Genomic DNA, 24,464 nt, shown 5'->3' with positions numbered 1-24,464 from the left:
GAAAGGCCAGTTGTAGCGAACTCATGCAGTTGATGCAATATTTGGCCTACCATGCACTTTTAATTAATTAGCTGAAATCAATCACATGTTGATATGGACATATCTATACATATTAATGGTAAAGCATATATATTTAACTTAGGCTTATTTAGTCCTATAATTTGTTTGTTTGCTACTATTTTTTAGTAGGAAACTGCTCGTATCATTTTTAATGCATTTTTTACTAGATTTTCAGTTATATGATTATTTAGCAACATTATTAACCATTGGCTCCTTTCCATTCCCTTAGGTACTCAAGACTAGGTGGCAGTTGTTTGCTTTGCTTTGGAGGCAAACTTTTGAAAATTGTAAGGGTGCCTTTTCTTTTACTTTAATTTTGGTTCTTTAGAGATAAGACCGGCAACAATTGTCCTCTATACTTCTAATTGATGTAATTTTCCAGGAATATCATTCCTTGATTTGATTTGAGAGTAAGTGCACGTTGGCCGTGAATGTCAAAGCTTTCCTTTTCTCATGGTCCTAAGAACAACAAAAAAGAATTTACTCAAAAAAAAGTAGAGAAATAGACTCCCTCTCAATTTCACTTTTCCTTCTCTCTGTATCATATATGCTCTTCCTTTCTTCTCAGTCAAGCCTCTAAATCAACCTTATTCCCTGTTTGAAAGAGACACAAATGCACGGCACTTGGAGAATCTCAAAAAACATTGCTTATTAGCTTGCTTTCTTTTTCTTCTTTTCAACCTTGTGAGATAGCCTTAATGATCATTTCGCCCTTTTCCTTGCATTCCCCTTTTTGTTTGTTCACTTTTTACAGGAATTATATACCAAAAATTATATGTATAAACTGAGTGGCTTCTTTTATATTTCTTGAAGTCAAATCAAGATTATTCACCAAATTCGCTTTAAGATATCTTTACAATTCTATCATGAATTTTTACTTTTAACTAATATATCACATACTCTCAATATTGTAACAAATCTATCACTTAAAAAGATTTAAGATCAAATTTTTAATTAATTCTTTATAAAATTATTTTTACATAACATCACACATCTTTTTGACACATGATGTTCTTCATTGATCAAATTTTTAGCTATTTTTTAATTTTTAAAAATAAGGTATGTTCAAAATGTTGAATTAATATATGGTATATTATTAATAAAGAACGACATTTAACTTTTTTTTTAAGTCTGAAATGATATGGATTTGTAACTGGGCTAAAAGTATGCTATATATTTGTTAAAAAAAATTGTGATCGATGTGTTAGAACCTCTGATAAATCGTGTAATTAATCCTTATTTGATTGTTATCCTGTCTGATTAATGAACCAACTGAGCTAGTTTATTAGTTCTCAAAGATTGATTTCAAGATCTAATTATATATATTCGTCAATTTAATCCCCATTTAATTAGATCTTGACCTCAACTTTCAATTCCTTCACATGTCTTCCCATTGTACTATTCCTCTCTCAGTGTCTTTAATGCGGTCCTCCAAAGTAACCTCCTCCAGTTGGCCAGCATCTAGTTCCTTCTATTAGTTGGAGTTTAAATATGCTTATGATACTAGACATTCCAAACAAATATTGTATATACATGAATAAAAGGGTATTAATTTTTTTATTTATTTATGATTACTCGTCTATACTTCACCTAATTATTTTAACCCGCAAAATAAATAACAGTATTTTGGCAGGTTCCAAAACATAAGAGAGTCAATGTGTCAGACTCAAAGCAGAAAGAATATATAGTAGTTTTAGCTGCACTCACAGTGACTTCAATTATTGTTTGTTCCCTTGCCTTCAACCATATTCATGCCGTCTTCTTTAATTGTTTTAAGGATCTTCTCTCCTTAATAAATTCAATACTTGATATTTAAATTAATTCAATAGTTTTTGAAGAACTTTAGGTCTTCCTGAATATTGTTGGGTGAATAACTTTCAAAAGCCAAAGTGGCTAAAGTTTGTCTTCAATTTGTTTTCCTTTCATGTAAGCATAGATTTTCTTTCCCTTTATTTTGTTCCATAATTTTTTCTCCCAAGTAAACAAATCCTAGATATTTCCTTGATGTTGTATACCCACCAAACAACTTTAGCTCCTAGTAGTCTCTTCCTCCTATCATGTAGCTCTCTTTTCCATTGCACACTTTTTTAGTTCAAGTGATAGTCTTCAGTCTTTTGTCCTAACTAATTAAAGTGCTACATGAATCTTATCTCTCTATTGAACTTAATACAAACCAATTAACTTATTTTTTATGTTAACCATGCTTTTAGGTCTCTCCTACCTCATACAACTTTTATTCTAGCCTAAATATGTTGATCTTGAACATATCTATATAATCTCAACTTATTTTCTCTTATGGTAACTTCTGTGGGCGCTATAATTATTTGATGATATATGCTAGTAATTTTTTAATGTTAGTTTTTATAGCAACGTCAGATCATCTTAACTTCTCATCTTTGCTCCTTTAATTTTTCTTGACATAAATTTACTTTATTACAACTCAATATTAATCGAATTTATAAAGTATAGCCGGTTATAACCTATTTTAATAATTAAAAAAATACATTCGTTTAAGAGAGACAACAATCACACATTTTTCTGCATAGCAATTGCATGCCTACCACACAAAAGCCTATCAACCACCTTTCTACATTGCTTTAAATGCTCACCATTAGGCAATTGCTGGACGAGGATAATTAGGGTTTTGAGTGTCTAAATAAAAACCCACACAAAGATTGCACAAAAGACCCTATCAAGCATCTTCTACATTGATTCAAGTGCTTACCGTTAAACAATTGCAGTATGATCACAAGGATAATTACGTTGTACAAATAAAAAGAAACAACAATCACACAAGATTCAATTATGGACCTTTCTACATTTCTACAAGAAGATCACCATTAAGCAAATGCAGGATTAAGGCAACGGGCGTGGTACGAATATGTGAAGGCGCACGGAGTACGACCACACAAAACTCTGTCAAGTACCTTTCTACATTGCTTCAACTGCTCACCATTAAGCAATTGCAGGAGGATAATTATGCGGGGCAAGCAAAAGCAGATGAGTAAAAAAAAATATGCAAGCTTTTTTCTCTCCAACTCTCTCTCTCCCTCCTCAGATATCCACACTGTTACACTGCACCGGAGGATTACCCTAGATTTCCATGAGCAGACAGGGTTGTCCCCATTTGTATTGCATCGGAATGTGAATAGGGAGAAGGCATAACACTATTGTCATTTAAGAGGGTGTCTGTGTATGTATGTGTCACCCTCCTTGACAAGGTCAAGGCAACAGTGCGGCCTTCTACCACTACTGTTTCTCTTATTCTTCTCAATGTTTAATAGTTAATGATGGTGCGTGGACATGGCACAGAGATATATAGAGGATGATGTGCGACATAAGGTAGCACTGTTTGGAGGGGCCTTGGATGCTGTAAGCAGACAGGGGGAGACAAGGGGTTCTGCTGTCCACATGTGCCCTTTCCTTCCTAGTAAATTTAACCCCTCTCTCTCTCTCTCTCACTGTGTATTTCTACAGCTATTTATTCTTTGTGTAAATCTCAACCAAACTCATTATTTTTACCTTCAGATTTTTCCTCAAAAAACAATATCTGCATCGGAATCGGATTTGGTGGGGCTCATTCTCGATTCCCTTTTCTTTGCAGGAGCAGGTTAGCTATGGCCTGAGGTGGAAGATGAATTGATTGAGATATTATCATTACCTCCGCATCAACCTCCTGCAGATTTCACAATTGGTTAGTTATCTATATAACTAAGTTTGAAGGGCATTTCCATATCAGTATATGTGTGTGTGTGATAAAGAAGTGAGTCAATACTTAGAAGTCTTTGAAATCCGTGCTATGACATGCTTATGCATGAACGCATGCAATGCTCGGAATTCAAAGCATTGCCATGGGGATGGGCGTGGTTTCTTCTTCAACGCTGCTTCCTCATTTGTCTGCTTAAAATTCGACAGGAACAACACCACCAAAACCAGGGCGATGTCAATGTTTGTTTTATGATTCCGATGGCCTCATGCCCTCTATATCCCATTTCCATTTCCCCAGAACTTGACCTTTGCATTTCCTTTTAGATTTACCGTTCCTTTTAAATTAAATTAAATAAGCAAGTCTAGATATGGAACAATATTCGAGACATGCATGCGTTTATATATCTTTTTAATATTCAATCCTCACTAGTGCTTGCCCTCCATTTTAACGTAGATTTGGGGCTCAAATTACTAATATATGCGATCTGCACCTTTTAGTTCCGTTGTTCTAGGGTTTAAAATATTTTCTATCATTTAGTAGAATGCAAAAGTGTAGAAAATTGTTTGTTGGAAGTAATTGGCAATGGTAATTTGATGCCTTAGTTTTAAGACAATAAATTGAGTCAGCTATTTTTTTGTTCAGGATACAGTATAGCATTCAATATTTACTATTAGAACTTGATTTATGAGGAATAGCATTTGACAGCACCAAGTACATCTTATTAATTGCTTTGATGTTAATTCTTAGCCTTTCTACTTATAGTCACTACTATCTAACCAATTATGCTTGGAAATTTATTAATGAAGCATTTGCGCTTGCTTATATTGTCAAAATCATAATTCATGTCATCTGATTAGACACAAAATTTGCTATAGCTAACACTGTTGCGCAGTTACCTTATTTGTTGTAGTCAATTTTGTCTAAACTAGTGCTTGCAATAGGTTCTTTTAATTGTCGCATAATCCATGTAATTTTTTTTACATGTATTTGCGATGATTATGCTGTAGCTAACTGTTGTATTTTTTATTCTAAAAAAAAATTGTTCTCGATATCAATTAGATTGTCACACATGCAATCTTATAATACTTATGTATGAATCTAAAGTGGAAGAACTTGCTCTCAAGTAATGGTACAACGGTTGGATATCTTTTTAATTTTTAAGGCACCTAAATTAATAGATGAATTTTTCTTAATAAACGATTGATCTAAAAAACTTTGGATTGATGGGCCATCCTCCTTGTAGTCGATGAAAAATTTTCCTAAAACCAGACTGGTCACCCAGGATTAATCGGTATAAAATGAATATTTGGTGCCAACTAAAAAAAATAAAAGACCTTATAATAATTTGTTTGATTGAATCAAAAGGAAGATTATCAATCTTCAAAAATCAATTTGGAAACTTGAATTATAAAAAAAAAAATTACAAACATGGCGACGCGAGGATGGGACAAGATTTTTAGTCTTGCTTTGCCTCACCTCGTTTTATAATATATTTTATTGCTCTATTTTGAACTGGAATCACAAAACAAGCGGAATTATGCAAGAAAAAGAAAGAAAAACTCCTCCAATAACATGCTTCACTCACCCTGTTTTACCTCACCTGCCTCTGAGGATGGGAATTTTCTAATTTTTTATTGTCCATTCTTTAATTCTAGATAAATAATTTGAATGTTGAAAAGAAAAATAAAATAGATTATCATTGATTTTTTACACCATTAAGTAATATTTATCTTTTACACAGAACGTATTTGATCTCTCAGAATAAAAAAAAATATGTATTATGCAAAATAATTAAGAGAAGAGCAACAGGAAACAATGCAGTGTTTCTGTAACCAAACAAGCAACACCCATGGCCACCCCATCCTCAACTCAAGATATTATTAAAAATATATTCGGACAACCCGATAGGTGAATCAGATGGAAGGCTGTCTATCTCCAGATTAATTATATTCTTAATAAAAATTGCTATGACATAGAATCCACTTAAACAACCTCATAATTAGGAGATTACTTAGTGCCATGGTTAAATTGTTAACCCAATTGTGATTTACTTTGTCTCAACTAATTTACATTATATATGCGTGTAAAGATTCTTTTTTTTTTCCTAAACTCTATTTGGCAAATCAAATTTGTTGAATTATGTATATTTAGTCTGGTTTGGAAGTGACCTGTTACAAAGTAGGATAAGATTGTGTATAATAAATCTATCCTTGGGACTCTGTATTGGTAGAAGTTTCGTGTACTCGACTGCCTTTTTTATATATATTTAGTCGGGTCCCGATAAATCTAATTTCAAATTATGGTGCATGTCCATGAGATGATCATCTTTTTTACCATGAACTCATAACACCCAGAGAGCTTTGCTCAAGCTTCACAAAGTTCTTTCCTCTGCTATATTAGATAACAGATACACATCTGAAAGCCAGACAAGAAGAATAATTTATATGTATATCTCTAGGTTTTAGCGTGCAGTAGTGCTGCAAGGAACAAAGAGACAAAAAGAAAGCATGAAGGGTGTGTCAGATCAATTTTAATTATAGACCTAGTAGCTTTTGCTGCTGCTTCTCCTCCGGCTGCTGCACCTGCACTGACTGCACCCCACAACACACTGAGCCATGGATGAATGGATTCATTGTGGTCTGATATGACTTGTCGAAAAGCCTTCTTTTGACTACTGCTCCGTCTCCCCAACAATCTCAGACACATTTAAGAGCCCGTCTCATAATTGTTATTTGGTCGCCATAAAATATATGCTTGAGTTGATACAGATTCTTTCTCTCTACTAGTCCTTAAAGCAAGCTAATCATTTGAGTTGAATATTTCCTTGTATATGTTCCATCCATTAACTGCCACTAAAAAATGGAAAAGTAAGCAAAGCACAAAAGCATCCGGAAAGAAAAGCTGGGATTGGTGCAGGGAAAAGGCATATGCATGCAGTTAACTGAGGATTATTATGATTCTACTTATCAGACTGAGGATTTCGCTATAGTGCAGGCTTCATCTTGTGTGTGTTATCAAACTGCATGCTGCAGCAGCTGCATGACTCATCACTTCAACTGGAGGAATGGGAATAAAGGGAAGGAGGAAGGAAGGAATGATGCATTCTGCAGCAGGTTAAGGAGGAAATATTTATATTTGTTTTTTATCTCTCTCTTTCTCTCCCGTCTCCCTCACTTTAGCCATTGCAGCTTCTAAAGCACACCAAGAACAGCAAAAAAGGTTGGGGATTCTTTGTCTGGGTGAGTCTGAGAAAAAGCTGGAAATTTAAAAGCAAAAGAAGTGCATTTGATTAATTAGTAGAGATATTTTTTTAAAAAAAGTTGTTTTTTTAATAGTTTTTCCAAGACCTTTCCTATTCTTATACACTTTATATTATACATTGATTTTTATTGAAGGTGAGTTTGTCACATAAGTAAAGTTACTGTCGTATAATTAGAAGGTCATGAATTTGAGTAGCAAAAATAGTCTCTTGCCATACTGTTTGTAATAGATTTAGTGTGGTTCGATTCTTTTTTTGGAATTCTATATTGATGAAAATTTCGTACACTGGACTAATCTTTTTACAATAATTTTGCTCGAGTTTACCTTTTAAACATGATATTTTCATCAGTGTTGTGCAGCTATGCTATAATTCTTTCTACTATATACAGGCAGGGGTAAGTTTATTTTTTCTAATGATTATTTTTTTGAATTCTTCAATATTTGATGTAATGGAAAATTCATAACTAATATTTTTTTTCATATATATATATATATATATATATATATATATATATAATTTCATCTCCAAACTCACATAATTAATAAATTTCTCATCTGATCTATCCATTCATTTTTGTTGCAAGTGTGGTCACATATATAACTTAAAGCTAATTAACCACCAAGCTGCGCCAATCCAAATTCTTATTTTCCTACCCAAATGTTTGCCGTATTTTATTCGAATGCATAAATCAGACAAATAAATAAATTCAAAGACATTCCATAGCATATCGTGGGTGATGGGTCTCCCTTCGACTAAATATAATTCATTCTACAAAAGATGGATCACTCGGACCATAATAAGACATCGATTCCAGTACTACACATGCCTGAGTTAAGTACCTCCGATATCACTCCAAGTCATTAATCAGTTTACATTTCAATTGGACTTCATGACATACCGGGGCAGTGGCGGCGGCGCCGCCTGTTCTCCGACGCTGTCCTGTTCGATCTCCGACGATGGCTCGTCGTCCTCGTCGAAGACGTCGATGCCGTAGGCCGCGTGGCCGCCGCCGAAGGCCTTGATGTGGTCCTTGAGTGATCTCTTGTGCTTGAAATCAGATCCACACGAGCAATACCTACATTAATAATTATAATTATTAGTTAATTAGAACAAATATAAATAAATAAATAATAATGAATTAATTAATGATAATACCAAAGTTTGCCACAGTTCTTTTCGTGGGTGCGCCAGTCGCCTCGAACCGCAAAGGCCTTGCCGCACTTGCGGCACATGAAGGGCTTGATGCCGTGCTTGCGCTTGTAGTGGGTCTGGAGGGTGCGGAAGTCCTTGAGCGGCTTCGCGCGCGGGTGGTCGATGTTGTTCCTGCACCCCGCCGCGCAGCAGTAGCACGGCAGCCGGAGCATCGCCGTCGGCTGCGTCCCCCGCAGCGACTCCGGCCCCTTCCTGTACTGCGACCCGTGCCCCCACATATGCATCTGAACAGAATCACCACAAATTAACCTAAATTAAAATTATATTAATTCCAACAACACCCTAAAACTAACATATGATATTATATGATATAGTAAGATCGATTCTTCTTTTAGACAAGATATATAAATTAAAGAGAACTTTTGGGCTGGTTGTTTATCAGCCATAAAATTACACAGAAGTGTTGTTGTCGTTTAATCAATAATCATAATTAATTGTGATTAAACAAGAAGATGAAGAATTAAAAAGGAGATATATTAATTAGATTACTGACTTGCATGTTGTTGTATCTGTTGAAGGTTTTGCAGCAAACAGGGCAAGAGAACTGAGTAGGTCCGATGAGGATCTGGGAGGGGGTAGGGATCCAGTACTGCCCTCTCATCACCTTCCCGATCATCGTAGGGTACTGCATCAGGATTCCCTGCTCCTCCTGCTCGACCTCATGCTCCTCCCTATCTTCCTCCTCCTCCATATTCGCGCAATTAGAGTCGGCGGCAGCAGCAGCAGAGGTTGAATTGGAAGTGTTGTTGTTGTTCCTGCTGCTGCTGTTCCGGTCGATCCTGGATAAGAGATCTGCGGCAGTCGGAGTCGGCAGCCCAATTTGCAGAGCCACCGCCGCCTCCTCCTCCTCCTCCTCCTCGTCCTCCACGTCTTCTTCTTCCTCGTCTGGCGCCGCCTCCGCGTCTCCCGCGCCGCTGCTCACGAGGTTGAGTAGAGGAAGCGCTGCTCTCTGCGGCGGAGACGGCGGCGGCGGCGGAGGAGGAGGAGGAGGAGGTGAGAAGAAGTAATTACTGATGGGAAACTGAGAAGTCAATGATGAAGAAGAAGGAGGCGGAGGAGGAGGAGGGAGGTAGTTTGGGGGCATGTAGTGGCTGAAGTAGTAGCCTTTGAAGACGTTGTTGAAGGGATCTGCCATGGCCGGAGAGCTCGTTGGATGTGGAATCGGAGGAGGTGGCTGTTGCAGTATTAATAGAGAGAGAAGAGTGTAAGAAACTGTTTTATGATAAATATGGGGAAATGGAAGACACAAGAGAGAGAGAGAAAGAAAGAAAGAAAGAGGTTTTTTTTTAATCAATGCATCCAGCTAACTAAATAATCGCGGTTTGATCCCTTAAAATTTTTTATCAGGATAAATTTAAAAGCACATACTAATGAGAGATTCTTCATCTAATAGCTAACTTTTCATATTTTATCTCATTAGATAATACCTAAAGTAGATCATCAGGGTAAATTCAGAAACACGAATTATCCCTCGCCCAACGGCTAACTTCTCATATTTTTTTATCTAATTAGAGAAAAATATCTGTTGTAATTAGGGTTTAAACTGTGGGTGATTAAGAAACTTTTTGAGCGTTGTTGTTGCTACTGTTTATTACTTTGCTTTACTTCAACACATTGCCAATGATTGACTTGAGCGTCGGAGGGCCAACGTCGGGACCCATTTCCTAACTCGGCATTGACGCAGTCGTGGTTACAAGGTCGCGCGGAGTCAATGCACGATCAGCCAGAGCACCACATCCTCAGCTTTCGTCACCGCAACTGTTGGATAGGATCAAGCGTCTTTCCTTTACACTATGATCGGTTGGACTAGAGAGGTTTGGTTTTTTAGCTAATACCAGATATCCAGTTTTTCAGATCTGTTAATCTTGGAGATAATCGGTCTGACCTACAAAAATTTTCATTGTAATTGAGATTTAAACCGTGGGTGATTGAAAAACTTCTTGAGCGTCTTGTCATTGCATTATGACCCGATGTACTAGAGAGGTTTGGTTTTTTTAGCTAATACCAAATATTTAGTCTTTCGGACAGATTAATCTTGGGGATAATCGATCTTATCGACAAACAGTTCCTACCGATGGTAAATTTAGAAGTACTCGCAATGCCTCGAAGTCAAACATCTTAGATTTATCATTCCAATGAGGAAAATATTCTATGGTGCATCATAATTTATAATCAAATTATGAATATTTGGGAGAATATAGGGTACCCTACTATTGCATCCTAGCCCGGGACTAGAGAGGTTTGGTTCTTGTTCATTGAATCGTGTGAGCCATCTCCATCTTAATTCCATATATATTATTCAACCAATTCACGTACTCATTCTTCTTCAATAAATTATGCAGGCCTACTTCCTAAAAAAAATAATAAAAAAAAATAAAATAAAATGGGAGAGTGTGTCTTACTATTGCCACTCATCTCTTGTTTCAACATCTTTGCTTCTTTTTTATTTTGTTGAAGTGAATTAATTTGGAGTTCATTTTGATTCTAAGAGAGTGTTTATGTTTGAGTTAGGTTAACTTGTGTCTTTTTCTTATCATTTTTTAAGAAAAAATAATGATAAGGAAAAATAATGTTATAAATGTTGCCTTGGAGACTTAAAAATTTAAAACTAGAATTTATCTATTTTTTAAATATTTAATATTCAAGACCTATGGTCCAATCAACTAATCATAAAGATTAATTTTTAAAAAAAAAAACTCAAAATAATAAATTTTCAATATAAGAAATGAATATCATTATTAATGTTCATTTATTTTAGTAGTAAACAAATTAAAAGTCTAAAGATTTTTTAATAAAAATTTGAGGATTCTACCAAGTCATAATACTATAAATTTAACTTATTTGTCAAAATTAGAATTATCCATTCATCCCCTCATTCATTTCAAAACCCTTAAACAAACAAAAAAAGACCATTTATTATTATTATTATTATTATTATTATTATTATTATTATTATTAGATATGTGAAATGGAAATTGTAAACTTTGGAATAGGTAACGGTTGGTGTCATTCCCGGCATTAACTTGGGAAGCTACGCCTTTGGTCTCTCATGCCTTCATCTAATTAAAACTTAATATTTACAACCATTCTTGATAATAATAATAATAATAATAATAATAATAATAATAATAATAATAATAGAAATAATAATAATAATTAATTACTAAAAAAATAAATTTGAGATTTTTTATATACTTTCGGGGTTAAGAGGTTATATGAATATTATCATTTAATCACATTTATCTTCACTCAATTAGTCTAACTACTTTATTTATTCGTTATGCATGTATATTAAAGGATTTAACATAGTCGATAATGAAAAAAAAAATATTTAGGTAATTAATTTTTCTTATTGCATGAAATTAACCGGTCTCTTTTTTTTTCTTAAAGTCAACTTGTTTTTGATATTAATTAACGAAATACTAGTGCAAAAGCATGTGGATTGCCGCAATATGAGGCACTTAGTCAGCATATAACCCAAATAAACTCGAAATTATGACTTTTTTTGAAAATTATTTTTCAATATGATTCACATTTTGAAATGACTTATAAATTAAATATCAATAATGGCTTCTTATGACTCCATGCTCGATCCATTAAGTCAATCAATACACTTGCTTTTTGATCATTTAAAACCATTTGATACACATGATCAAATATAAACGACTAACTTAACTTAATCTTCATCGTACTTTTACGTCACATTTTAGAGGATTTGCATTCCGTAAATAACTTTAAATCTTTATATATCGTAGAGCTCAATCATCAACACAAAAGGAAGAAGAAGAAGAAGAAAAAAAAAAAAGAGCCTCGGACTCGAATTGTTTCCTCCGCCTTGCACCAAATATAATTCTTTTATGAACAAGAAAATGGTGGCAGTGGAGCCAGCCCCATCCACAATAATTAATAGAAGAGGACAAGGCCTTAGGGCACCCTTTCAAAACCCTAACCAAACCCTCATGCACCACTAAATGCAAACAGTTGTTATGTTCTCCAGGGCTACAGGACTCATGGAGCTCCCATGGCTCCACCATGGCCGACACAAGGTGTTCAAGGTATAAGCAACAGTGCAATGTATCGTCGTCTTCTTCTTCTTCATCATCATCATTCATCTTTAAAAAATTATAAGGAAAAATAAAATCATAGAGAAAGAAACAACAGTAGAGGTAATAAATCAGTGCAATAAAGAGAGGAGGGGGATGAAGGGCAGTGGGGTGGTTGTGAGTTGCTGAGGGAATGGTGTAAATGTACTAGATAGGGGACATTTACATATGCATAGGAGGTGGAGGGGCTCCTTAAGCACAAGGGTTCAAGGATTAATTTCATGTCTCTCTCTCTTTGTCTGTGTTTTAATTGTATTTGAGGTTGGATGAAGGCATTCATTCAATAATTGCGGTGAGAGGGCCACCCTAATTGTCCAAATTCTCTTAGGGTTCATTTTCCGTGTCTCGGCCGTGATTTGTGAGTGTATTGAGAAGGACTAACGAATTGAGCGGATACCGTGTGTATGACTTTCGATAAACAATGTGTGAACATATAGTAATTCATAGTGAAAAAAACAAGCTCAGTCTAAGATCAATATCTATATATACTATGAATTTCGTAGAGTACGTAAATTAGTGTACTAGTTTCCAAAAGAGTAATGGCCACCTCAAGCGAGCTCAATACCGAATTCCACCTCGGGTGAGTCCATCTTGTCGACATCATGTTTAATTGCTATCACCTCAGGTGAATCATATGAGCCCTCATTTATCTTCATCAACCTCCCTATCATGTGCCTCTATAGTCTAAACCTACTACTTTAAACTTGTTTAATTATTTAAAACAGCTCTCCTTGACTTGTCTAGCAAAAATTCAAAATCAATACTACTTCACAACCTAAATTAACCTTTTGCTATATATATATCTTGACTTTGAGCACACCACATTGAATTAATTCATAGCACCATGCATGTCTTGAAGAACTTTATTTAACATCTAGTACAAGGCATTGTCAATGGTATCAGGACATACACTCCTTTTCCATGAAAGGTCCTTTCCCCTGTAGCTCCCAAATTTAATGACCCCGAACTATAAAAGGCATCAAGAGGGTGCGAATTGATGACACCAACTTACCCTTGCCTCTCCATAGTGCCTCTCCATAGTTACTCATAATGTTATGACATAACTACCAAATTGTGCCTCTTCCGGTAAATTCTAAACCTAACGTATGTGTTGAAATATAATCAAAGTTTTATGTTAAAAATACATTAAAAAAAATTATCATGAATTTATAAAATAGAAGATATATTTATTAATATGAGCTCTTTTGGATAGAGTCCAAAAATAAATTTATTAGGGTTTAGATTTAAAATGAAAAATATCAAACTATTATGAAAATATGTGAATTTTTTTTGTCCTAACAAGTGCTATCGGAGTTATGGTTCAGATCAAATTATGTGGGTGGAATAATGACCTTGAACGAAGGAGGTGGAAACTTTCAGCGGAATGAACTTTAAATGAAAAGTCTAAGTAAATTAGGGGTTACCGTATGTTTGCTAGAAATTCTAGAAGTGAACTCTAGGTAGTGAAAAATTCAAATAGATAAAAAATGATGTGAAAATTCTAAGAGAGTGATTCTTAGACGTTGAAAAAATCTTAAAAAGACGAGTGATATAAGGGAAGGATGGTTGAAAATACCACCAAAACTCACACTAAAAATAAATAAAATAATAATCTAGGTACAACCCACCAAATGCAAATGGAGATATGTAAATTCTTTAAATACTAACTATGCACATTAAATCAACCGAATTCATACTTTGATGATTTAAATTGTTCTTCTAAATATTTTTAGAAATATAACACATATACCTTGTTAATTTTTAGTTAATTGACAATCTAAGTATTCAACACAATTAATCTTGGAGGTTCAAGCCTATAAAAATTTTCCATCAATCACATGAATAAATCAAAAAGTGCTAATGATGACTAATTCAAATGACCAATGTTTTTAAATTTATTATCGAACAAATAATACAATACATTAATTGGCAATCGCATTAGGATTTAGGGTACTCAAGAAAAATATTGAACTATGTAACATCGAATTTGAGATAATCATGAATAAATCAAAAAGTGCTTATAATAACTCATCTAGATGACCAACATTTTTAAAATATTAAACCAACTAACATAGAATTTGAGACCATCATCACGAAGCCACCAGGACAAAATTAAGTTGAGTAGTGGGGAGTAAAATTGTTACCATGGAATAAAGATAACAGATTTCACTTTTTTTACTACCATGGAACAATCATCACGAAAATTTTCACTTAACCGTAGTCCAAGGGCAGATTTGGGGTACTCAAGGATCAATGCCCACGCTTCATTACTTCTATTCCATTATATTGATTTGATAAATATACAAAATTGTATCATATTTCTATACGAGACCATATTATCTGACTAAGGCACGACAACAATTTAAATAATGATCTTGTTTTTATTATTGTTGAAAGAATATATCTTTTTTTTTTAAAAAAATATAGCATTTCATTCTATTTTTATTTTGAGAATATTAATATTTTTAAGTAAAAAAAATATAGAACAATGGAAGGTTTAAGATTTACGCCAGTGGACTTTTTTTGAAACTAGTATTTAATTTGAGAAGAGGGAAATGAGGTATAAATAGAAATTTTAATGAAAATAAGGGCTTGTTTACAATATTCCGTAAAAACATTGGTAGATATTTCAGAATCCCAAGCCGTTTCCATTCGGCGCAGTTTATCAACCCCCTCCTCCGGCGTCTCCGCCGACGCCGGCCGATCCATAGCTGCAGTAGGGCCGGCAACCTCCGCCGATTCCTAGTGGTAATCCCGCCGACCCTCGTGTTGGGTGAAGACCCGATCCCCATTCTTACCTTGATTCTTCACGCTTCATGGTGGCTGAAGAACTGATGCCCTGAATAAGAATCTTCCTCCGGTGCTATAGATTCAGTCGACTATACCCTCTCTGCTCTTTCTTCTTCATCACTTTCTTTTCCGGAGGAACAAGGATAGAACTTAAAGACAAGCAAAAAGGAATGAATAGGAGATCTGAAGACTGTCGAAAGAATGTGAATATCCCCGCTTCTACAATCGGATCGAGGATAGGGGTTCCTCGCCTGAAGAGAGCAGATACGGAGGAAGATGATTTGGCGTCGCCTCATACGCAGCGACCATTGGAATGATTCGCTGGTAATCAGTTATTCGACGCAGGAGAGAATGCTTCTATGTTTTTTTTTATCAATAACTCAGTATAAACTCAAATAATCAAGGTAAATGGAAAGGAAATGAGCGCTCAGTGGAAGGAAAAGTCGTTTGATTGGTGAAAAAGGCTCACGGTGATGACCATGAAAAGCCAACGCCACTGCCCACACCAGTAACTCATCACTGCACCAAATCCATCCATGAATCAATTCATCAAACAAAACAGCAACTTTTAAATTGAAGGTTGTCAAATCTCAATAAAAAATTGATTTTTGATAGGAAAAAATCATTTAATTGCAGAAAAAGAAAGGAGAATGAGAAGCGAGGCTTCAGTGTGTGTAACAACATTTGTAAGATCATAGACCAAAAGGCCTCACTGAAATACGCTAAGATCTTGGAGATCATTCCTCATCAGCCATTTTTATATACCAAAAGAAATCCATAAAGCAATAAGCGAAGAAGCAATGAATTTTTTATGATCAGAAAAAATACTGCCCTGAACAAAAATTTAAAACAAAGCACAATTTTTTGTGAAGACGATACCATAGAGATTGAAAGAATAGGCTTCAGTGTGTGTAACAACAATTTTAAGATCATAGACCAGAAAGCCTCACTGAAATCCGCTAAGATCTTAGAGATCATTCATCATCAGCCACTAATATATACCAATCGACAAAGGAGGCACCAATATTCTGATCCCGAAAGAAAACACTATCATCAAAAAAGCAAAAGGAGCAAATTTTTTTCTCTAGAAGGGAAAACAGAAGGGATCAAAATAGTAAGCTTCAGCGTACAACAATAATATTAATATCGTATACACGAAAGCCTCACTGAAATCCGCTAAGATGTTTAAGAGCGCTCATTATAATCTATTTCTCTAAGAGAAGAAGAATAAATCCATGAAACGATCGACGAAATTACCAAAACTACATACCGACAAGGATGAAGGAGATAGCCCAGTAGATGTAGAACCTGAGGGAGGCGATAGCGACGAACTCAAAGGCGATGCAGCGAGAGATCCTCCGCTTTCTATTTATAGAATGAAGGATTTGGACGGAGGAAGGGAAATTGATTAGGGTTTGGGGGCAAGGGTTGCGGCGCCGAGATGGAATGCGTCTCGGCCGTCCGATTTAATAGGCGAACCAGGATCAATTGGGCTAATAATAGCGGTTTAGCCGTGTAGGCCCAGCCCATTAGAGACTAATAAAAACAATTATATAATTATATTAAATATTATTTTTTCCATAATATTTCATTTACACGAAAAAAGGGTATAAAAAAGTATTTTAATCAATAACCCAAAGATAATTATTTGTGAATATAATGAATAGTTAATTAATAGCATATAATTAAATATAGGATTGTCCAAATGGCATGTACATAAAATCATAGGATCCTCCCCAACGAAGGATTAGTTGTTATTAGCCAACTCACATAAGTTAGCTCCGACCGAGCGGGTGACATGACTCATGGAGTTTCGGTGAAGGCGACAACGAAATGAACCGGCATGAGTGGTGGGCGAGCATAAGCAATTCATCTTTTGACTTACTTGCTTGGTTAAGATCGCCTTTCGATTTTTAGGATGAAGTGAGTCGACCATGCCAAATTTAGGACTTTTCTCTTCCTCCGGAAATCTTTCAGCCCTCATAATCTTCTTAGGGCTCATTTCTTCAGTAGCCATGACCTAACACTAATAAAAAAAATAATAAAGTTAGTTTATAAGATTTAATTAAATTAGCATAAAAAATCACTTCCATATTGAAAAAAGAGAGGGTGGAGAATTATCAAGAACTCCACTAACAAAGATGAAAAAATTCAACAATTACATGAAATAGAGATTAAAGGGACAATCAAGTGAAAGTATGCACTTTGAGTATCTATTTAAATTAACAATTAGCCACAATCTCGTTTAAATATAGTGGTCCTGCTTTGGAGGATCTAAAATTAGATAATGTACATTTTTAGTTCTTATTTTGGAAAGAAAAGATTAAGCTAAACTACCAATTAAAGACCTAACAAGGAGAGAAATAGGTAATTAGGGCGTCCACAATGCCTATATCTTCTCATGGCCGCAAGAGGTTATTACTAGAATAAATTGAGTGTAATACTCAAGGTGAAAATGAATAACAATTTTACAATTATATCTAAATTTTGATTTTGTTTAATTTAAACGGAAAATATACTTTTTTGTAATAGAGTTTAAATTAAATTTTATGTTTTTTTTTCATAGATAGTGTATGTTTGATGCATTACTAGGGATGCGCAACAATTCGGTTAACAAACAAATCGACCAAATAAATTTATTTTAGAAATTCAATTTTTATTTTTAAAAATATCAGATAATTTGATTTTTGGAGTTAAAAAATTTGGTTAACAAAATTTACCCAATTAACCTAATTATTAAAAAAATTAAATTTTATTTATTAGGATTTATATATAATTTATAATATTTGTTTAATATTTTATATTTAATATTATTTGTAATTTTTGTTATTTTAAGGTCGAATTATAATAAGAAATATCAAATTTCAATTATTAATTTTGTATATATTTTTTTTATTAATTTTTAAACAAATTCCATCAATTCGATGTTAATTGATTTTTAATTCAATTTTAGCAAAACTTCAATTCGGCTCGATTAATTATGTTTTAACAAAATTTTGATTCAATTCAATTAGTCAAAATTAAACCGGTTAAATTTGTTTCCGATTAATTCAATTCAATTATTAATCCAATTAATCGAATATCCACTCCTATGCATTATTATGCATATTGTGTTTTAGATAGTGTATTTCTAGGTGAGCAATTGTCTAACCATGTAGGATGAAAGTGTAAGGGATCGGTGGCCGGCTTGAAGGGGGGTTAGATAGACGACACCTCCAAATACTCGCTCTTCCTACAACGTTAGCTTGCGCAGCGGAATAATACTAAAACAAACAAGCTAAATAATAAAGGAAAGAAAAACAAGCAAACCGCTAACACGTTCATTTAACGTGGTTCGGAGATTAGGGCTCCTACTCCACGGCGTGTCCTTGAGGTGGACGATCTCGATCTGTCAGTGGATTAGCCCCCGGCAAACTCCGGCTATCTCAAGTCGCTCCTTGTGGATGGAGAAACCTCACCACAACATCAACCAAGACTCTTGAGACTAGTAAACTACTAATTAGGGTTTACCACCACTAATTTCGTCAGTTATAACCAAGCTCCCAAGCTTTGGTTATATAGGTCGCGGGTTGAAAACCCCGCCTACTAGTCGACTGCCAAAACATGCAGTCGACTGCCCTCTGTGGAAATTCGACCGTTACATCCTAACGGCTCGATACCAGTCGACTGCTAAAATATATAGTCGACTGATCCACACTGACCGAACGAACAGAACCATTTTGTTCACACCCAGTCGACTGCGCGGTCGACTGCACCAGTCGACTGCTAAAACATGCAGTCGACTGCCAAAACATGCAGTCGACTGCCCTCTGTGGAAATTCGACCGTTACATCTCAACGGCTCGATACCAGTCGACTGCTAAAACTAGCAGTCGACTGGTGCAGTCGACTGCTAAAACATGCAGTCGCCTCACACTGACCGAACGAACAGAATCATTCTGTTCGCACCCAGTCGACTGCGCGGTCGACTGCACCAGTAACGCTACAGTACTGCTACAGTAGAACCCTAAAACTAGAATTTTACTCCGAGTACAATCTCTCGTGCACTCGTATCCTCACCCTTATCACTCACTTGACGCTTCTTTACAGCCTTGACCTTTTGCCTTCGAACCTACTTCATTTGGCTCTCGTCCTCGGATGCATTCAAGCCTGCGACTTGTCCCCAATGACATTCTTCGCGTATGCCTCGAAGTCGCTTCCCTCGGTCCTTGTCCTCGCTGCCTTGTCCATGGTCCCTCGGATGCTCTATCCTTCACCGGACTCGAAGTCATCAACTTGAGTCATATGTGTATCCTGCAGTCCTGCACAACTCAAGTACACATATCAAATATAAGGGTGAACCTAACTTAAACCCTTTGCCCAAATACCAAAACACATGGTCTTGCGGACCATTAGGATTGCTCCAACAGAAAGGATGTGACTACCCTCTAAATTTTATTAAAAAAATTTAATACCAAACTTTGACCACTATTTTGATCGATCGATTTATCACCTCATTCTCAAAAAAAAAGCTAAAATTAATTTATATTTGGAAAGTTCTAGACCAAACCTATCCATTGATAATACTTTTACGGGGAAATATCATAAATTGGAATGTTAAGGAATAATTTTTAAAAATAAAAGTATGTAATCATATACTAATGAATTAAATAGTAAAATACAAAGTAAGGGTGATAAATTAAAATCAGATCTAGTTTGAACTAAATCCAACAGGTAAGCGTGGAGATAAGGATTACCACTACAAAAAAAAAAATTCCCGATTATCAACAAAAAATTTTTCGACAGAACCGTATTCCGTGGGCATTTTTTGACAGAAAATATGATTCTGTTAGGAAATTGGTCAATGTTGCGGCTAGGGTTGCTTAATTAACCGGATTTACCAATGAAATTTTATTTCTGAAGGTATTTTCTGACGGAATTAACCAGACTTACCAATGGAAATTATCTATGGAAATTAATTTCCATCGCTAAATATCGATGGAAATAGATTTCTGTTTGTAATCTCGGTTGAAAAATTAGGGCACACCCCTATTTTTCTTATGCACACGACTTCTCCTTTGCCGGTCGTCAGCACATGGCTGGAGGCTTTTCCGGCCGATAGCACACGACCGACAGCTTTATCGGCCCCAACACAGGACTGACGGCTTTCCGGCCACAAGACGTGGCCATCGGCTTGGTCGGCCACCAGCACATGACCAGTGGCTTTCCGGGCTCCAGAATACTACCGGTGGCTAAGTCGAACGCTAGCTCACAGTTGCCAACTGTTGGCTGCGAGCTTGGCCATGGCTGGCAACTTGGCCGTGGATGACAGCGTGGTCGGCTGCCAGAAATGTAGTTGGTGCCTTGGCCGGTCGCAGCTAAGGCGGCCGCCAATTGTTGGCCACAAGCTTGGTCACGGTTGGCAGCGTGGTGATCTGTGCAAATCTACAAGTGCTCGAAAATGTCATCAAGTAATATAATATTGATGCACATGGACTATTGATTAAGCACTAGCAAAGTTCGCAAAACAAGTTATCTAGACAATCATGGTGGTGTGTGGTCACAAGAAAACTTAAGAGAATGAGAGTTATCAGTTGATAAAGTTTGAGGGAGAGGCAGAGGAGAGATGAGTCAAAGAAGTGAGTGAAGAGAGAAGTGATTCTAAGACTTTGGTTTCTCCTAAATGATCGTAAACACCTAATCTATGTTTAGTTTCCTACTCTCAATGATATTTATGTAGATAGAACATCATATGGTATCCGATATGAACTTTTGGTACTACAAATGTGTACCAACCATAATCATTGGCTACTTTCGGAATGATCGTAACTAGTGATTGAAACCTAAGGGGAACCCTTTTACTACTTGACCTCTAATTAACCACTTTTCCTACTGCATAACAATGAATTAGGTTTGATCCATTAAGCTCTATAGTGGCCTAGGGTTCCTCGTGTCATACCGGATTGCACTTTCGTATCTGACTCTTCGCGTCTCGATTTTCTATGGGTTGGAGGGTTAGGTTTCGTTTTTAGTTCATCCCCAAACCTCATGGGATACGAATATGATACTTTTGACATCGAGGTTATGTTAATATGATAGATCCGGATCATAAACACATATTTCATCGAACAAGAGACATACAAACTCAATAGATTAAATAAAAAGATGTTAACATATCAAAGGGCTACTCCCTACATCCAATAATCAAGAGAACTACTCCATTGCAAGGTAATTACAAACCAAAGACACTAATAAAAGCATTCACACAATTCAAATTGGAGAATAGAGATAAGAAATGCTTAGGGAGAAAATTCCTAGTGTCTTTGGAATGGTTCCTTGTACCAGAGGTGAACGGATTGTCAGAGTGGATGAAGGTGATGACTCTAGGATTTTCCTTAGGGGGGAAAACCCTCTCCCAAGGAGGAGGACGAAGTCCTATGGTCCTAGACCCCCCCCCCCCCCCAATCCCAATAAGGAGAACTCCTTTAATAGTGTAGAAAATTGGACGCTCGACATGGGCCGTGCCATTAGGCATGGGCGCCCATGTCGTGCACGAGGCTCTGGATCTAACGGGGCATGGCCCGTGTCACTAGGCACTGGTGGTTGTAGCAAGCTAGTCGAGCTAGGCATGGGCAGTCGTGGTATGGAGGCAGAGCTGGGCATGACCCATGCCACTGGGCACGACCTGTACGTACCGCTAGGCACAGGCTGTTGGAACCCGTGCGGGCGGCAAGAGCAAGGGTGAATTACCTGTATAATAAAATCGGACCTTTCTTAATCTTTCAGACAAAATTAGTAGCACAATTAAATTAAAGCAATTTAACAACTAATAAAATAAAGAGGCATAAAAAGTTAGTTAGTTACAACCTAGGCGGTTGTTAATCCAAGATAAAAGAAAGCACTAAAAATCTCCTTCGGTGAAGGCGGATAAGCCTCTTACACCCGTTGAACGCTCAAAAAAAGACTAGGAAATGAATACTAAAATTGTTGAATATTTCCTAACTCCAAGGGTTTTTTTATAGACCCTGAAAAATCTCATCTGACCTTAGAAGGCGCCTCTAGCATGGCAAATGTTATCGTGTGAAGATAAAACTTTATCTTCGCTAACGATTAATTTTTGCTCAGTCCAAGGCACCTTCAAGTTATTGAAGGCGCCTTCAAGAGATTGAAGGCGCCTTCCACCAGAAAGGCGCGAGGGTGCCTCCAGCCATATTGGAGGCGCCTTCAACAACTCTGTTTGCTCTTCCACTGCTCCGTTTACCTGGGTGATTTCGTCTATCTAGAATTTGGCTACCTGAACCCATCTTCCGGTCTTCTTCTCGAGCAAGCTTCCGCTTCGGCTTCTCATCCCTAACAAACATTGCGTGCTTCCTTCTCATCTGCTTGCGTACTCCTCTAGATCAGATTCTGATGATGACTCATCCCAAGTCGCCTTCAGCGTCTTGTGTTTTATTGTGCTTGGACCTTTCCTATTGTACTTCTTTTTTAGTGAGCAGTTTTCCTTGGTGTGCCCTTCTTCATTGCAGCTATAGCATCTTATATTCCTTACTCTTCTTTTCTTTATCTGCACTTGATTAAACTTATCATTTCTAAAGAACTTCTTAAATTTCCTTATCATATATGCTAACTCATCATCGTCGAGGGAAATGTCAGCATCTGATTCATCCTTCTTGGCTTTTAGAGCAATGTTGCTAGATTTTTCTTTTTCCTGATCTACACAATGAGATTCATGAAGTTCAAAAGTTGAAAATAAATTTTCAAGAGTACTTACTGTTGGAGCAATCCCAATGGTCCGTGCACCATATGTTTTGGTGTTTGGGCAAAGGGTTTAAATTAGGTTCACCCTTGTATTTGATATATGTATTTGAGTTGTGCAGGTTTGCAGGATACACATGTGACCCAGGTTGATGGCTTCGGGTCCGGTGAAGGATGGAGCATCCGAGGGACCGTGGACAAGGCAGCGAGGACAAGGGCCGAGGGAAGCGACTTCGAGGCATACGCGAAGGATGGCATTGGGGACGAGCCGCGGGCTTGAATGCATCCGAGGGACGAGAGCCAAAGGAAGTAGGCTTGAAGGTAAAAGGTCAAAGTTGCAAAGGAAGCATCAAGTGAGTCATAAGGGTGAGGGTACGAGTGCACGAGAGATTGTACTCGGAGTAAAATCCTAGTTTTTAGGGTTTTACTGTAGCATGTTTTAGTAGTCGACTGGTGCAGTCGACTGGGGCAGTCGACTGGCAGCGAACAGAATGTGTGGAATCGAGCCGTTGGGATGTAACGGTCGAATTTCCACAGAGGGCAGTCGACTGCATGTTTTAGCAGTCGACTGGTAGGCGGGGTTTTCCAACCCGTGGCCTATAAAATCAAAGCTTGGGAGCTTGGTTTGAGTTGACGAAATAGAGGTGGTTAATCTCTATTAGTAGTATACTTGTGCCCTAGCGTCAAAAGAGTTCTTGTGAGGGTTGTGGTGAGGTTTCTCCACCCACAAGGAGCTACGTGAGCTAGCCGGAGTTTGCCGGGGAGTAATCCACCGAAGGATCGGGATCGTCCACCTTACGGACAGCCGTGGAGTAGGAGCCCTAATCTCCGAACCACGTTAAACGATCGTGTAGCTTGGTTTGCATTTCTTTCTTGCCTTTATCTTTAAGCTTGTTTGTTTTGTTTGTATTTCCGCTGCGTAAACTAACGTTGTAGAAAGAAGCGAGTATTTGGGGGCGCCGTCTATCCAACCCCCCTTCAAGCCGGTCGACCGATCCCCAACAAGTGGTATCAGAGCGAGGACGCTCTCCATTGGACTAACCGCCAAGGAAACACAAGATGACCGGCTTGATAGAACCGCCAAAGTTTGAAGGAGGAAGCCTTGGGGACATCACATTTTGGATGATGAAGATGGAAGTCTTCTTTGACACGGATTGGGATACAATGATGGTGATCAAGTACCCGTTCGAAGTCCCAAGAGACAAGAAGGGAAAAAGGCTCCGACCACGACATTGGACGGAAGAGCAAACCACACGATCGGAGGCAAATTCAAAGGTAATATCTATATTGATTGATATTTTGCCTAATCATGTGATAAATGGTGTAGGTGAGTATAAGAACGCCCACGAGTTGTGGAGCAAGGTGAAGATGGTTCTACAAGAAGAACCTAAACCTACACAAGAGGACGAAGAACCCATTGAGATGGGTCTTGTTGCTCAAGTTGAAGAGGAACAAACGGAAGTTGAATCATGCTCAACTTCCAAGGAGGAGAAGGAGGATGAAGAAGCATCGTCAACATCCTCAAGGGTTGAAGAAGAATCCAAGACGGAGGAAGATGAGATCTTGGAGGTCAACCTAGTGAGCACCTCCACCGA

The 24,464-nt window shown here is 37.0% G+C and overlaps 1 protein-coding gene, 2 long non-coding RNA genes and 3 other non-coding genes across 9 annotated transcripts in view; 1 reads left to right on the top strand and 5 right to left on the bottom strand.

Moving 5' to 3' along the window:
• LOC121995829 overlaps positions 1–7,181 on the top strand; it is a 33,315-nt gene extending 26,134 nt beyond the window's left edge. The window contains exons 2-6 of one of the 4 annotated variants that reach the window (XR_006115916.1): positions 290–347; positions 2,915–3,490; positions 3,665–3,754; positions 6,228–6,882; positions 6,958–7,181. This is a non-coding gene — a long non-coding RNA (uncharacterized LOC121995829). The remainder of the gene's footprint in view (positions 1–289; positions 348–2,914; positions 3,491–3,664; positions 3,755–6,227; positions 6,883–6,957) is intronic. The other 3 variants (XR_006115917.1, XR_006115914.1, XR_006115915.1) reach the window with 3 other exon arrangements.
• A 552-nt stretch (positions 7,182–7,733) lies between these two features.
• On the bottom strand, positions 7,734–9,463 carry LOC121993727 (zinc finger protein WIP2-like). Its single transcript, XM_042548072.1, has 3 exons — positions 8,737–9,463; positions 8,187–8,467; positions 7,734–8,106 (listed from the first exon to the last, which is right to left on the bottom strand). The coding sequence occupies exons 1-3, from the start codon at positions 9,376–9,378 to the stop codon at positions 7,908–7,910; spliced, it is 1,122 nt and encodes a 373-aa protein (XP_042404006.1). The 5' UTR covers positions 9,379–9,463; the 3' UTR covers positions 7,734–7,907.
• Positions 9,464–14,902: 5,439 nt separating this feature from the next.
• On the bottom strand, positions 14,903–16,568 carry LOC121995827. Its single transcript, XR_006115913.1, has 2 exons — positions 16,407–16,568; positions 14,903–15,655 (listed from the first exon to the last, which is right to left on the bottom strand). It is a non-coding gene; the product is annotated as an uncharacterized LOC121995827 (long non-coding RNA).
• LOC121998992 lies at positions 15,559–15,662 on the bottom strand. Its single transcript, XR_006116765.1, has one exon. It is a non-coding gene; the product is annotated as a small nucleolar RNA Z152/R70/R12 (small nucleolar RNA).
• Positions 15,797–15,890, bottom strand: LOC121998990. The gene has a single exon (XR_006116764.1). It is a non-coding gene; the product is annotated as a small nucleolar RNA R11/Z151 (small nucleolar RNA).
• Positions 16,034–16,127, bottom strand: LOC121998989. The gene has a single exon (XR_006116763.1). It is a non-coding gene; the product is annotated as a small nucleolar RNA R11/Z151 (small nucleolar RNA).
• Positions 16,569–24,464: the final 7,896 nt, after the last annotated feature.

This window comes from Zingiber officinale, chromosome 6A, assembly GCF_018446385.1.
Source record: "Zingiber officinale cultivar Zhangliang chromosome 6A, Zo_v1.1, whole genome shotgun sequence".
Lineage (NCBI taxonomy): Eukaryota > Viridiplantae > Streptophyta > Magnoliopsida > Zingiberales > Zingiberaceae > Zingiber > Zingiber officinale.
This window is presented reverse-complemented; position numbering and strand designations above follow the sequence as displayed.